The sequence below is a fragment of the Bos taurus genome, chromosome 8, assembly GCF_002263795.3.
Source record: "Bos taurus isolate L1 Dominette 01449 registration number 42190680 breed Hereford chromosome 8, ARS-UCD2.0, whole genome shotgun sequence".
In the NCBI taxonomy this organism is placed as follows: Eukaryota; Metazoa; Chordata; class Mammalia; order Artiodactyla; family Bovidae; genus Bos; species Bos taurus.
The window spans coordinates 109,949,970-109,964,785 of record NC_037335.1 but is presented as its reverse complement, the minus strand read 5'-3'; the positions used below and the strand labels follow the sequence as shown (position 1 = coordinate 109,964,785).

Genomic DNA, 14,816 nt, shown 5'->3' with positions numbered 1-14,816 from the left:
CGACTGAGCGACTAAGCACAGCACAGCACATAACCCCCTACTGGGACTTCTACAGCTGCCTGTATAATCATCCTGTTCCGCCCCGAGCAGCAGGGCTGGGCCAGAATCTTGCTGGACCAAGGCTGCTCTCTTAGCGGGGCGGGGGCTCCGGGTTCGCCACAATCTGCTCCTTTTCCATCCCAGTCTAGAACTTGCTTTAGGGTAACTAGAAGGTGAAGTCGTATCCGACTCTTGGTGACTCCATGGACTGTAGCCTACCAGCCTCTTCTGTCCAGGGGCTTCTCCAGGCAAGAATACTGGATTGGGTTGCCATTTCCTTCTCCAGGGGATCTTCCCAGTTCAGTTCAGTTCAGTTGCTCAGTCATGTCTGACTCTTTGCGACCCCGTGAATTGCAGCACACCAGGCTTCCCTGTCCATCACCAACTCCCGGAGTTCACCCAAACCCACGTCCATCGAGTTGGTGATGCCATCCAGCCATCTCATCCTCTGTCGTCCCCTTTTCCTCCTTGAGTGCAGCACTTTCACAGCATCATCTTCCAGGATTTGAAATAGTTCAACTGGAATTCCATCACCTCCACTAGCTTTGTTTGTAGTGATGCTTTCTAAGGCCCACTTGACTTCACATTCTAGGATGGCTGGCTCTAGGTGAGTGATCACAGCATCGTGATGATCTGGGTCGTGAAGATCTTTTTTGTACAGTTCTTTTGTGTATTCTTGCCACCTCTTCTTAATATCTTCTGCTTCTGTTAGGTCCATACCATTTCTGTCCTTTATCGAGCCCATCTTTGCATGAAATGTTCCCTTGGTATCTCTGATATTCTTGAAGAGATCTCTAGTCTTTCCCGTTCTGTTGTTTTCCTCTATTTCTTTGCATTGATCGCTGAAGAAGGCTTTCTTATCTCTTCTTGCTATTCTTTGGAACTCTGCATTCAGATGCTTATATCTTTCCTTTTCTCCTTTGCTTTTCGCTTCTCTTCTTTTCACAGCTATTTGTAAGGCCTCCTCAGACAGCCATTTTGCTTTTTTGCATTTCTTTCCCATGGGGATGGTCTTGATCCCTGTCTCCTGTACAATGTCACAAACCTCCATCCATAGTTCATCAGGCACTCTATCAGATCTAGTCACTTAAATCTATTTCTCACTTCCACTGTATAATCATAAGGGATTTGATTTAGGTCATACCTGAATGGTCTAGTGGTTTTCCCTACTTTCTTCAATTTCAGTCTGAATTTGGCAATAAGGAGTTCATGATCTGAGCCACAGTCAGCTCCCAGTCTTGTTTTTGCTGACTGTATAGAGCTTCTCCATCTTTGGCTGCAAAGAATATAATCAATCTGATTTCGGTGTTGACCATCTGGTGATGTCCATGTGTAGAGTCTTCTCTTGTGTTGTTGGAAGAGGGTGTTTGCTATGACCAGTGCATTTTCTTGGCAAAACTCTATTAGTCTTTGCCCTGCTTCATTGCATATTCCAAGGCCAAATTTGCCTGTTACTCTAGGTGTTTCTTGACTTCCTACTTCTGCATTCCAGTCCCCTATAATGAAAAGGAAATCTTTTTTGGGTGTTAGCTCTAAAACGTCTTGTAGGTCTTCATAGAACCGTTCAACTTCAGCTTCTTCAGCATTATTGGTCGGGGTATAGACTTGGATTACTGTGATATTGAACGGTTTGCCTTGGAAACGAACAGCGATCATTCTGTCGTTTTTGAGATTGCATCCAAGTACTGCATTTCCGACTCTTTTGTGGACCATGATGGCCACTCCATTTCTTCTGAGGGATTCCTGCCCGCAGGAGTCTTCCCAACCCAGGGATTAAACCCTGGTCCCCCACATTGCAGGCAGACGCTTTACTGTCTGAGCCGCCGGGGAAGTCACCTTAAGGCAACTAAAGCAGGTCGGTTTTATTGAAGTATAAGTTACATGCGGCACAACAAGTCCGTTTTAAGTGCAGTTTGATGACTTTTTGCCTCTCCAGTTGACTGTGTGATAATTTCAGGTTGGAACCCCTAGAGAGCAGTCTTACTCCTCTTTCCAAGTTTTGGGGGGCATTGCCCCCAAGCTGCCAGTTCCCGCTGTGCTCAATTATTTTAGTCCTTTCGGGGTGCCATAACAAAACATCACAGACTGGGCAGCTTACGAACGATAGAAGCTCACTTCTTACAGGTCTGGAGGCTGGGAGTCCGAGGGCCAGGTGCCAGCGTGGTTGGACCAGGGTCCTCGTCGGGGTCTCAGGCTTCTCGTTGTGTCCCCTCGCTTCCCGGCCTACGGGGTCTTTCTGCAGCTTCATTCATGTTGCCGCTCAGGAGGGTTCTAACATCACGACTTCAGCTCTTCCCAAAGGCCCCACCTCCTAATCCCATCACCTTTGGGGTTAGGATTTCGGTACAGGACTCGTATAGGTGGACGTGAATTTTCAGATGCTCCAATCCGCATTGCTAGGTGCTTCAGCTGCATTTACTCATGCCTCCCCTTTACCTCCGGCGCTCAGGAAGCTCTGAAACTTCCAAGCCGTTGCTCTTTTATCCTACCGAGGTGCTTCCTAGGCTTAGCTAGAAAGACTCTTCTGAGGGTCCGCCAACAAAATGCTAATTGCTGAATGTTTTTTTTTTAAAGTAATCATAGCCACTGCTATTTGTCGAGGTCTGCTGTGTGCCTGGGGTCATGGAGCATTTTAAATAGCTTATCTTTATTCCACAGAAGCGAGTGGTCCCCACTTTATAGCCGTGGGAATGCAGATTCAAAGGTTAAATAGCTTGGCTGAGGTCAGGGAGCAGTTCCTACAGGGTAAGGGATAATTCGGTGACCCAAAGAGGGATGTGCTCAGCTCTACCTGAGGGGGCCTGGCTGACCATGGGTGGTGAATGGGTGGGCGTCCATCAGGTGGGGGTGGGAGCAGAGTTGTGAGGGGGTTCCGGGTAGACGGAGGTCCCTGGAGAGGCCCTGGGGCAGAGAGGGTGGCCGTCAGCAGGGCCGCCGGCTGCCTTGGCCCTTAAGCCAGGGCCTTGAGTGCCTTGCTGAGGAGCTGGCCCTTTACCTTGGCAGCCAGTCTGTTACACGTTGCCCTGAGAAGCCTTGGAAGACGCACTCATTGTTTTCATTATCACTGCAGCAGCTCAGCTCTGTCGGTCCTGTTTCTTTAGCCTCACTCCCAGATTTCCTTGGGAGAGAAGATTTCCCGCTCCACCCCCCGCCCCCCTGCCCGACCTGGCCCAAATTCATAATCCATGGCCGTCGCTAGTGGGGGCTGATGAAAGTCTTTGAGGAGGAGGGTGACTCGATCTGGCCATAGTCTGGCTGCTCAGGGGGTGGATTGGCCATGAGTGGGCTGGAGGCAAGGGGACCGCTGATGCCCCGTGAATTCTGGCCCTTAGTCTCCCACCTGCAAAATGCAACTCTTCAGTCCTCCCACATGTCTCCTTTGAAGGTGTCTGGCCCCATTTCCTACCTCCTGCTCCACTGAGCTGAGGGAACAGCTTAGAATTAATATTTAAATTGTGTTCTCTTTCAGACTGATTGAGGAGTTGAAGCTGTCTTTGAAGAGCAAAGATGCTTTAATTCAGTGCCTTAAAGAGGAGAAATCTCAGATGGCATCTCCTGATGAAACCGTGTCGTCGGGAGAACTCCAAGGACTTTCTGCTGCTCTAAGGGGAGACGGGGAGGGTGAGGCTGAGGTGAGGCATGGCGGGGGGTGGGGGCTTTAATTACCCGACCGGACCCCCCTGTGGGATGAGTGCATATTCAGTCCCCACAGTCACACACTCTGGCCTTCAAAATACCAGGTCCCTGTCGTGAGCTGAGGAATTAGCAGAAATCCTCCTTTGCCAGGGGCCCTGGCAGTTTTTTTCTTTCCAGTCTCGGGTGTTTGTAGAGTTGGTTAAAAATACAGTCCGTACCCGAACGCCTCTGTTTTACCCTGTGTTAATATGCTGTTGTCTGGGAAGTTTGCTTTCACCCATCGGGTTTTTTGAAGGGTGGTGTCATGGTATGTACCTGTTTTGTCGTCGGGGTCAGAGGCGGGCTTGAGGCGAGGTCTGGTCTGAAGCTTCAGAGGCGGTGGGGAACGGAAGTAACTTGCCTCGGGGCCTGGCTGTGCTTGGAGTGGGGGGGTCAGCGTTCCACCTTGGTTAATCTTGGCACCTTGCGAGGCGGAGCTCTTGTAGAGACACACTCAGAGAGTTGTTCTGTTCTCCCTGGCTCCAAGAGGTGGGTCGCTGGTACAGACCCTGTAGCCCCCGGGCCCCCTGCCCTATGCCTGGGGCTCCCACGGCCGCAGGTGGGCAGGCCCTGAGGTGCAGGCAGCCCCGGTGGAAATCTTCTGATTCTGGTTGGACCCAGGGTGGCTGCGGGTCCGTTCATGCCCGGGGAGGCTTTGGAGTGCGTGGAGCGTCTCAGTCTTTCTGTGGAGCAGGCTCGTCTTTGTCCTGACCCAGCCGTGAGCTCTGTAGCCTCCGTGGCTGCCTTTGGCCGTGATGGGCCTGCGTCCGCCCCGCCCTCGGGCCCCTCTTGCTCCCTGCGTGCTGTGCAGTAGTGGCTTTTGCCGCTTCCTGCAGCTCCTTGGTTCGTGCTCCATGGGGCTGGTCGTCAGCCGGTGGGGGTACTTGTCTTTGCGTTCTTCCCTCGGGCAGACTTCAGGTGAGCTGTAAAGAGTGGATGCTTGGGCTCGTGAGAGCCTCAGCAGCGGAGACAGAACGTAAGTGGAGCGCTCACTCTCACTATTCTGGGGGAGTTCCTGGGTCGTGGGTTCCTTCCGGGCACCAATGAATGCCTTTTCTTAGGCTGCACAGACGGAGCGGGAACAGGAGAGAAGTCGCTTTGAAGAGAGGATCCAGGTATGTTGATGCCGTTTCTGCAAGTGCCTTGAGGACGCCCTTCGGCTCTTTCCGGGGCACAGCAGGTAGTTCTGGGTGACGGCCGGCGGTGGGCACTGAGCGCCACTGCCTGCCAGCTACGCCGTAGGCGCGGGAGAGAGGGCTTGGCAGCCTTGGCGATGACTTGGTGGAGCGGGCCTTCCCGTTTGCAGATGTGACCCAGGAGGCTCAGACAGGCGAGGGCCCGTCCCCAGGTGCAGCGAGGATTCAGACCCGCCGGCCCGACTGCAGAGCCGCTGCGCTGGGGTCCCCCGGTCCCAGCTGCCCGCGTCCGAGTCCTGCCTGCAGCGGAGAAAGCGCTTTCATGTCCATCATCTCATTTGATCCTCAGAACAGCCCGGGAGGGAGGCAGTGGTGATTAGAAATGAACTCAGACTCTAAATGCATATATTCAGTCTCCATCAGACCGAATTCTCTGCTAGCTTTTGAGGCATTAAGGAGTGAAATTAATGATCTGTTATTTCCCCCAAATAACCCGGTACGGTTTCCGAGGCTCTGCTGTGACTGAATTCAGGCTCCAGAAGACACTGGAGTCCTTCCCATGGGACTAGCTGTCACCATCCTAACTGATTTGATCCCCTTTCTCCACCCATCCCTGTCGCCGTGAGCGGCAACGTGGTAACCGGGAGCGATGCTCAGCGCTACTTGGAAGCATTAATCACAGGTTGACAGGAGGAAGACGGAACAGCTGCGTTTGAGTGTGCTTTTAGAGATGTATTTACAGCGCATTTTGGTTAGAATGCATCAACTTAGTGAATCTGTTTCTAATCTAATTTAGGCACTTCGGGAAGACCTGAGGGAGAAGGAAAGAGAAATTGCTACGGAAAAGAAAAATAGTTTAAAGAGGGATAAAGCCATTCAGGGTCTAACCATGGCATTAAAGGCGAAGGAAAAAGAGGTATGTCGGATACACCCGAAGTTAGATTTTTCTTTGTTAGCTTCTGTGACTGGCCTGTCTTACCCTAAATTTTTAGCTTTAGGTAAAAAGTTTATAAGAGAGCTGAGCTGAGTATGGAAAGTAGGGGAAGGGTTGTATTGTCTGTTAGAAGTTCTTCTGTAGAGGCTAATCCAGGGATGTCCAGTATGAATATAATGTGAGTTACACATGCAATTTAAAATTTTCTAGTAGCCACATTAAAGGTAGCAAAAAGAAACAAGTGAGGTTCGAATGTTATCCTTTCACCATGTAAGCCGGAAAACAAAAATAATGATGAGGTAGTTACCATTTTTAAACTCCGACTTTTGTCTTTGAAGTCCGAATAGGCTTAGCACATCTCAAGTCAGACAGACCACATTTCAAGTCTCCAAGAGCCCAAGTGGCTAGTGGCTACCATGTCGGAGAGTAGGTCTAATCCTCTGAAAGACAACAGAAAATTGAGATGCCGGTGTTCTGGGAGACAAGGCCGTGGCTGTGACGTCTCACCTGGATGGTTCACAGGCCCCTCCGCGTTGGTCCTTTCTAATCAGACTCAGCACCTCCCTCACCGCCCCTCATCCCACCGCGATGCTGCATTTTCTCTCGCTTTTGTCTGCGTTGTGGCACCGCCGTATCCCCAGTCACACCACCTGGAAGTCTCCCTTGACTTTTGCTGCCTGGCTCGCTGCCCTGGGGATCCAAGGTGGTGCCTGGGGGTTCTTTGTGTTCTTCCTGTTGTGAGGATCGTGATCTCTTACGTCTCAGTCACTGCTGGGCACCGATAGTGGAGACAAAGTCTAGTGGAGACAAAAGGCAGCATGAGGGGTCGGGACTGAGGGGAGCGCAGGTGGCTGTGACGTGGAGGGAAGGGGGCCTGGTCCCGCTTAGAGTGGATGTGGGAGCACCACCGCGGTCACCCTCAGTGACTTCTGGAGCTTCTGAGCAGCTCGGTGGAGTGCTTCCTCTGGGAGCAGGGGTCCGGGCTGAATCTTAGAGGGGGACCAAGAGTTAGCTGGGGGGCAGGTGGAGACGCGGAGCCGCCTCATGCAGGGAAGAGAACGCTGGCCAGAGCATTCAGTTAGGAAAGAGCTCCTTGTGTGTTTGCAGAAGCAAAACAGTTGAAGCCTGTCAGAGCGTCACGTACAGAGCTTAAGTGAGGCGAGAGAAGGAGCCAGCAAGGCTGCGTGGGGCAGTGGTGCTGGAAGTCAGTGAGTTTAGCTGCTCGGGTAGCGGGCTCTGGAGCAGGAGGCGTGTGACTGTACTCCCCTCCCCAGGGATGAGACTGTATCCAGACGGGGTGGCGGGAGGGAGAGGATGGCGGCAGGGAGGCCAGTGCTGAAGCGAGCCCCTAGCCCCCCATTCAGAAAGCCCGAGTCAGCAGTGATCACAGCAAGTAGGAGGGGAGGGGTGGGGCTTATTCAAGAAGTCAGATTGGAAATAATGAAAAATGAGAAGTAACTCTGGGGGATTTGGTGATGAGATGCAGGACTTGAGAGGAGGAGCAGCATGGGGCGGCTTCTAGCCGCACACCTGGGGCTGTGGTGCTCCCACCAGCCCCCTTACAAGCGCGGGTCGCGGAGGGCCATGGAGAGGCGGGCGGCCCTGGAGGTGATGAGCCTGTCTGTGGTGGTGCAGTCACGAAGGCGTGTCTGCCTCTTTGCGACTCCGTGGACTGTAGCCTGCCAGGCTCCTGTGTCCATGGGATTTCCTAGGCAAGAATACCGTTTACAAGGTACCAACTCGGAGGAGCCCCTGGACTGTTCAGGTGAGAAGTCCAGGAGGCAGTCGACATGCCAGTCCCAAACTTGGAGAAGGCCCGGGCCTGAAGGTATGGATCTGGGAGTCAGTCTTCTACACGTGTGGGTGAAATTCTGAGAGCTGGTCTCCTTACCCAAGGAGAGCACAGGGTGGGCAGGAAGGCCTAGCCTTGGGCTGCAGGGGTGCACAGTTTCATAGATAAGGAGAGGAAGGTGGCCGCAGGGGCAGGACGCTAATAACCAGGAATCCGGGGTTGGGGAAGCCAAGGAGGCAGGAGTGTGAGTAGCCACTGGTGTCAGCTGCAGCGGAGGCTTGGTTCATAATCGCAGTCCGTGTCCATGTCGCGTGTTGGGAGCTCGGGACCCAGCTGAAGGCAGAGCTCGCTGCTGTGCAGGGCCCCAGGTGGTGGAGCAAGTACCTTCTCGCAGAGGCCAGGGGCTGGCTGGGGAGTTTGTGGCTGAGTCTGGGCCATAGGAGAAGGTCACTGGAGGCGGTGGAGTTCTGGGAGGAGCCAGGCTGGGTGGTGTGGTGGGTCATCTCTGTGAACAGTACTATTGGGTTGGCTAAAAAGTTCGTTTGGGTTTTCTGTAGGATGGTTAGAAAACCCAAAGGAACATTTTGGCTAACCCAATAGTAACCCTCAGCGTGAGCGGGACATCAAGTTAGCACCTGTACACGTCACACTGTTGAAGCCTAACAGTGCTTCGGTGGGGTGAGTGTGGCATCCTCGTGTTACCACTGAGGGGGTGAAGTCTCAGAGAGGTGAAGTGCCTGTCCTAACGTCGTCCAGCTAGCGGCCAGTCGCACGAGAAGTCCCACTGTTCTGACTACAGAGCCCTCAGTGATAAGGGCTCCCAGTTCAGCAGGAGTGGCGTCTGGGCCATGCAGAGAGAGGAGATCCCAGTTGCACACTCGGCTACTCTTCCTTATTTTTACCCAGATTGAAGAACTTAACTCTGAAATCGAAGAGCTCAGTGCTGCCTTTGCTAAAGCTAAAGAAGCCCCCCAGAAAGCACAGACCCAGAAATTCCAGGTAAGTGTCGGCTTTGTTTGAAGTGGTCCTCCCTGTGATCCTTACCCCTGTGAGGTCAGGACCGTGCTGCTAGAAGGAGCCCAGGGAGCTCCGAGAGGTCGTGAGAACAGAGTTGGCTCAGCCGGTTAGAGGAGCTTCTCCTGCAGCTGTGGGCCGCTCGCCAGCCCCCTCGTCAGTCTGACATGAATACGGTGACGGCTGCGCCCAGCGGTGCAAGTGCTGGGCGTAGGGCCGAGTGCCCTAGCTCAGGAGTTGGAGTAGACTGTGAGATGTGTGGATTATCTCATCTAACCTTCACAACCCAGTGGGGAAGCCAGTTTTCACCCCCCACCCCGCTTGTATTTGAGGGTTTTTTGAAGTTTCAGCAAGGGTACGCAGCTGATTCACTGTCACACAGCCTTGTGAGGGCCAGGACTTACGTGCAGTACTTGCTGATCCTAACAGCTGGCCTCTGTCGAACATGCTCTATGTGCCAAGCGCTGCGCCCCGTGGATCAGCCCAGTGAGTCTGCCCAGCAGCCCCCTGAGGGAGGCACTGTTCCCATCCCTGTTCTCTGCTGAGGACATCCAGGTTCAGAGGATCGAGTAGCTTGCTCAGGGTCACCGTGGTGGAAGGAGCTAGGATGTGACCCCAGAGTCGGTCTCACGCCCCAGCCTGTGCTCTTCCCTGTCCCTCCCTACCTCCCCTCTGAGCCTGGCTGTTCCGGGCTTCCTGCTCCTGGGCAGATATCTGTTCCAAGCCTTGGTTAGTTGACCTGCCTGTTCTCTTTTTTCCCTCCAACATGGGCCTGCAAGGACTCGTGCTGCTCATCCCCTGGTCGCCCGTCTCTCTTGTTAAATATGCTTCTGTATTTGGAATTAGCATTTTCTTTCCATGTTATACAGTGTTTACCTGTTACTAATAACTGGTTAATCGATAAAGCTCCATCATCTGATGAAGCCCATACTACCTTAAAACTCTCCCCTCCCACGTCTCCCGCTTATGTTGTTTTTAGTTATAAAGTAGAAGTTAGGAGTTAAATCTAATTTAAGACTGCTTGGTTCCTAAGATTCATATCCCATGCCTTATCTTTTCAGAGCCTTGGTTCACAGTAAGAGTAACTGAAGTAATTTAGTTTCAATCCTGGTGTATTGCAAGGAGAGATACATTTCTGTTTTGGGACTTTCAGCCTTGCCTTCCCAACTATTTTGGTGGTGGTTGATGAAATGGAGCCAAGATTATACTTTGCACTGAGTTTTTCGTTTTTTTTTTTTTTTTTACTTGCTTAGAAATTAACAAGCCTTAAAAGCTGAATTCTCAGGAAAACCATCCATATTACCCATTCCTTAGGGAAAAAAATATATGTTGGCAATTGATAAGCAAAGACCAGATATCCTTATAAGAGCTGTGATATTTTACTTGCTGTTGGCCCTTGATGGATAGAAAAGTCTTATCCACTCAAATGTTACCCTGACTTATTGTGTGTGTTCGTTAGTTTCATAACCCTCAGTCCTAAGGACTGTCAGAGTGATTTTTGAGGTCTTGTAGTTTGGCGTCGGCCAGGTTTCTCATCTTGAGAAGTGTGAAGAGCAGACACTGTTAAAACGCCTCAGGTTCTGCCTGGCTTGTTGGCTGTTCAGAGAGCACTCGTTTAATCCTTAGCCATGAAGGTAGAGCGTTCCCCTGTTTGACAGGTTGCTAGGACTTCAACTCGAGTCTGACTTCCAAATCTGTGCTCTTTCCACTCTGATCATGTGTGTGAATAAATGCATACCAGACCCCTGTATTGGCTCATTAATTACAAGGTGTATACAATGTGAATATTGGACAGACCCTTGAAAATGCATTGTCTTTGACATTTGAGGACCTTTTGGGGATGTTACGTGATTTGAACGAACTGTAGCGTAAGAGCCAGAGCTCACAAGGCTGGCGTTGAGCCTGACTGTGGAGCGACGGTTAGCGGTGTTCAGACTCTCGGATTCTGGCCACAGCGCAGAGACGTGAGTCCTAATCATAGGGTGACTCTGAGGACTGCAGTGCGGCCTGGCTGTGCCGCCTCTGAAGCCATCTGAACAGCGTATTTTCAGATTGGAAGCAGTGTTATGCCTCCTCCACCCCCTGCATGGCTTTATAAAAGTAACATTGCACATCGCAAGAAATTCATAAAATATTTAAAATGGTGGAAAGAGGTTGATAAAAGTCACCAGTAAACTCACATCTGAAGATGTTCACTGTTAACACCTTAACTCTTTCAAAGCGCATATGTATAAATGTATCACCTTTGAAAAATTAAATAGCATCATTATGTATTTTCTTCTATAATTTCTTGTTTTCATTTAACATTCTGGCCATAGCAGTATATATAGATCAACCAATCCTGATTTTTTTTTTTAGATCTAGCCAATCTTTAAAAAAAACCAATATTTTGAGATAATTGTAGATTCACATGCAGTAAATTTCTGCCTGCTCCTTACCTAGTTCCCCCGCGGCGAGCGTCTTGTGTGACCGTAGGACTGTGTCATGACCAGGGTATTGGTGCTGTCTGCTGACCTCACTCAGATTTCAGCAGTTTGACACCACTCGTTTGTGAGTGTGTGTGTGTGTGTGTGTGTGTGTGCGCGCGTGCACTTTTTATACAGTCTTTTTAAACAGCTGCATATAGTCCACTGTGTGTATCATCTTATTTTCATTGGGAAGAACCTGGGGTGGGACGTGGACGTGCGTCTGACTCTGCCTCGCCAACTGGTCTCATCTTGGTGAACGAATTTGCACTTTCCAGTCTGCCTACACGTCATAAAATCCAGACAGTCACACTTACGTCCCCTAATCCTTATCAGGGTTAAGTAGAGTGTGTATCTGGGCACAGGTAGTGACTCAGTAAATGTCAACTCATCCTTAAGTTGGGTGGTGTAGTTCTGGCATAAAAATACAGTAGTATTTATTTTGGTCTGTTTTCAGATTCTGTTAATGACATACACGTAGCTTTTAGCTTGAGGAAAGTCTCCTTATTATCTGTTGATTGAAAGATAGTAGAGTAAGTGACGGCAGAGGGGGCGTGGATTTATTTATCCCACCCCAGCTGAAACAAGACTGTATGTTATCATCTTCTACCTTTACAACAATCCTGTGAAATAGTGATCAGTCTCACAGTAAGATAACGAACTTTACAGAAATGAACTTCTCCCTGGTCACACAGTCTGAACTGGCCTTAGAACTCTGGGCCTTCTGCTCTTTTCAGCGAACTCATCATTTTTACACTGTGGAGAACAATTGGTTGATACTATTTGGGCTTTGGTTTCTGGCCATGTCCCACTGGGCCCAGTGTCGCCACCTGCTCAGTAGGCGCTTGAGTGATGAAATGGAATCCAGAAGCCAGGCTGTCCTGCAGGAGAACGTCAAGAAACAAAGGCAAAGAACAGCCTCTCCGGGGAAGCTCTCCCAGGGCCATCTCAGAGCAAAGTAGCATGGGAAGTGTTTTCATGGAGTGAATTGGCTGTATGAATTTGATTTCTTTGAACTTAGATTTTTTAAAGAGGCTTTGTGTTGTTATTTACATGGTTTTCCCACAGGACTTTGATCACTTTATTAATATCTATTATTTAAATAACAACCATTGCTGCGCTATATTTAACAAACTCTGAACTGGTATTCTTGTCTCTAGCCTTCCCCCATTGAATTCAGTCTTCTTGTTTTAATTTTTTGTAGTTTATTGGTGTTAATTGGAAACTTCCCTGGAATGGGTGAGGTGGAAAATGCCCTGGAAAGAGCACAGGCTCTGGAGTCATTTGAATCCCAGGTTTAATCCCTTATGGTCTGAAGACAGGCCAGTTATTTACCAGTCTGAGCCTTAGTGACTTAAAGAGGGATGATAATGTGTATTTTGTAGGATTGGTGTGCTGCTGCTGCTAAGTCACTTCAGTAGTGTCCGACTCTGTGAGACCCCATAGATGGCAGCCCACCAGGCTCCCCCGTCCCTGGGATTCTCCAGGCAAGAACACTAGAGTGGGTTGCCATTTCCTTCTCCAGTGCATGAAAGTGAAAAGTGGAAGTGAAGTCGCTCAGTTGTGTCCGACTCTTTGCCACCCCATGGACTGTAGCCCACCAGGCTCCTCCGTCCATGGGATTTTCCAGGCAAGAGTACTGGAGTGGGGTGCCGTTGCTTTCTCCAGCGTTGGTGTGAGAGACAGAGATACAATGCTTGTAAAAGCGCCTGGTTTAGAGAGTCATGTATTATCAGTGCTTACTTAATAAAAGGTAACTATGAAAATTGTTCAAGGTGAGCATTTCCCCAAATCATTGTTTACCTTCTTTTTTGAGTTTATTTAGATAAGTGTTGCCCCAGTTCCTTTTTGGGGTGAGGTGGAATGTGGCCTAGGTTTTCGCATTTCTCTCATTTATTTAAGTTTTAAAGGAAACGGAAAGCAAAAGCCTCTGTGAAGCCCACTCTGGAGTCTGACTGGTGCTCTTCCTCTGTGGCGCCGCGTCCTCGAGAATAGTTGGGGAAACGTGGGACCATGCGGCTCGGCTGTAGGGGCCCACGAACAGCAGAGCCCCTGCACCTCCAGAGTGACTGTGGCTGTAGCCCACCTCTGTGAACACCTGGGCTTTTCTGTCAATGGAGGCAGAACTAGATTTCTTGGGAGGCCCAGAAGCTGGGGCCGGTACCTTTGTGCTACAGTCAGCCTTGAGACCTTGACAGCTCAAGTGTCCCTTGCTCTAAAATTTTTAATCTTGTCCTCAATCTAATTCAAAAGACACATTTTAGAAAGAAGTTTATTTTCTTCTATTACGAGTAGTATATAATTTTATTCCCGAAGATTAGAAAGAAGGAAAAAAGGGAAATCACGTAATCACCCAACCACTATTAATACTTTGATGATTCTCCTCCCTGGTTTTCTTCTGGCATAGCTTTTATTTTTTAGCTCGTTTGCAGTTTGATTTTGGGGTTGTCTTTTTTTATATAACATCCTGACTTAGAAATATTCACATAGTTCAGTTGCTCAGTCGTGTCTGACTCTTTGCGACCCCATGGACTGCAGCACGCCAGGCCTCCCTGTCCATCACCAGCTCCCAGAGCCTACTCAAACTCATGTCTGTCAAGTTGGTGATGCCATCCAACCATGTTATCCTCTGTCATGTAATCCTTTTCCTCCTGCCTTCAATCTTTCCCAGCATCAGGGTCTTTTCAAATGGGTCAGTTCTTGGCATCAGGTGGCCAAAGGATTGGTGTTTCATCTTCAGCATCAGTCCTTCCAGTGAATATTCAGGACTGATTGCCTTTAGGACAGACTGGTTGGATCTCTTTGCTGTCCAAGGGACCCTCAAGAGTCTTCTCCAACACCACAGTTCAAAAACATCAGTTCTTCAGCACTCAGCTTTCTTTATAGTCCAACTCTCACATCCATACATGACTACTGGAAAAACAATAGCTTTGACTAGACAGACCATTGTCGGCAAAGTAATGTCTCTGCTTTTTAATATGCTGTCTAGGTTGGTCATAGCTTTTCTTTCAAGGAGTAAGTGTCATTTAGTTTCATGGCTACAGTCACCATTTGCAGTGATTTTGGAGCCCAAGAAAATAAAGTCTGTTACTGTTTCCACTGTTTCTCCATCTGTTTGCCATGGATTGATGTGATTGATGCCATGATCTTCGTTTTTTGAATGTTGAGTTTTAAGGCAGCTTTTTCACTCTCCTTTTTCACTTTCATCAGGAGACTTATTAGTTCCTCTTTGCTTTCTGCTGTAAGGGTGGTGTCATCTGCATATCTGAGGTTATTGATATTTCTCCCGCCAATCTTGATTCCAGCTTGTGCTTCATCCAACCCAGCGTTTCTCATGATGTACTCTGCATATAAGTTAAATAAGCAGGGTGACAATATCCAGTCTTGATGTATTCCTTTCCCAGTTTGGAACCAGTGTATCTGCCAGTTCCATGTCCAGTTCTAACTGTTGCCTCACATATTATCAGCTCTTTGTAAATAATGGTTTTAAGGTTTTATCATGTGGCTTTGTCATATTTTATTCATTTTTATATTTTGCACGCTTAGGTTGTTTCTTATTTTTTATTCTGTGTAATTCTGTGATGAATGACTGTATATAAAGCTTTCCCCCCGGTATATTTTGAATTCTTCTCCTGAGATTGAATCCTAGGAATGGAATTGTGGGGCTGGTTGTGAACCTCTTTGCACAGTGTGTTCACGCCTGATGTCTGGGACCTGTCCTCAGGGAGTCCTGTCAGTGTATCCTTGGCTTCTGGATGCTT

The 14,816-nt window shown here is 49.3% G+C and overlaps 1 protein-coding gene across 9 annotated transcripts in view; it reads left to right on the top strand.

Moving 5' to 3' along the window:
- Positions 1 to 14,816, top strand: part of CDK5RAP2 (CDK5 regulatory subunit associated protein 2) — a 184,244-nt gene that overhangs the window by 48,259 nt on the left and 121,169 nt on the right. For all 9 annotated transcript variants that reach the window (XM_059889004.1, XM_059889002.1, XM_059889006.1 and 6 more), the window contains exons 8-11: positions 3,509 to 3,671; positions 4,776 to 4,829; positions 5,647 to 5,766; positions 8,483 to 8,575. In XM_059889004.1, the coding sequence (XP_059744987.1) occupies positions 3,509 to 3,671; positions 4,776 to 4,829; positions 5,647 to 5,766; positions 8,483 to 8,575 (430 nt within the window). The remainder of the gene's footprint in view (positions 1 to 3,508; positions 3,672 to 4,775; positions 4,830 to 5,646; positions 5,767 to 8,482; positions 8,576 to 14,816) is intronic.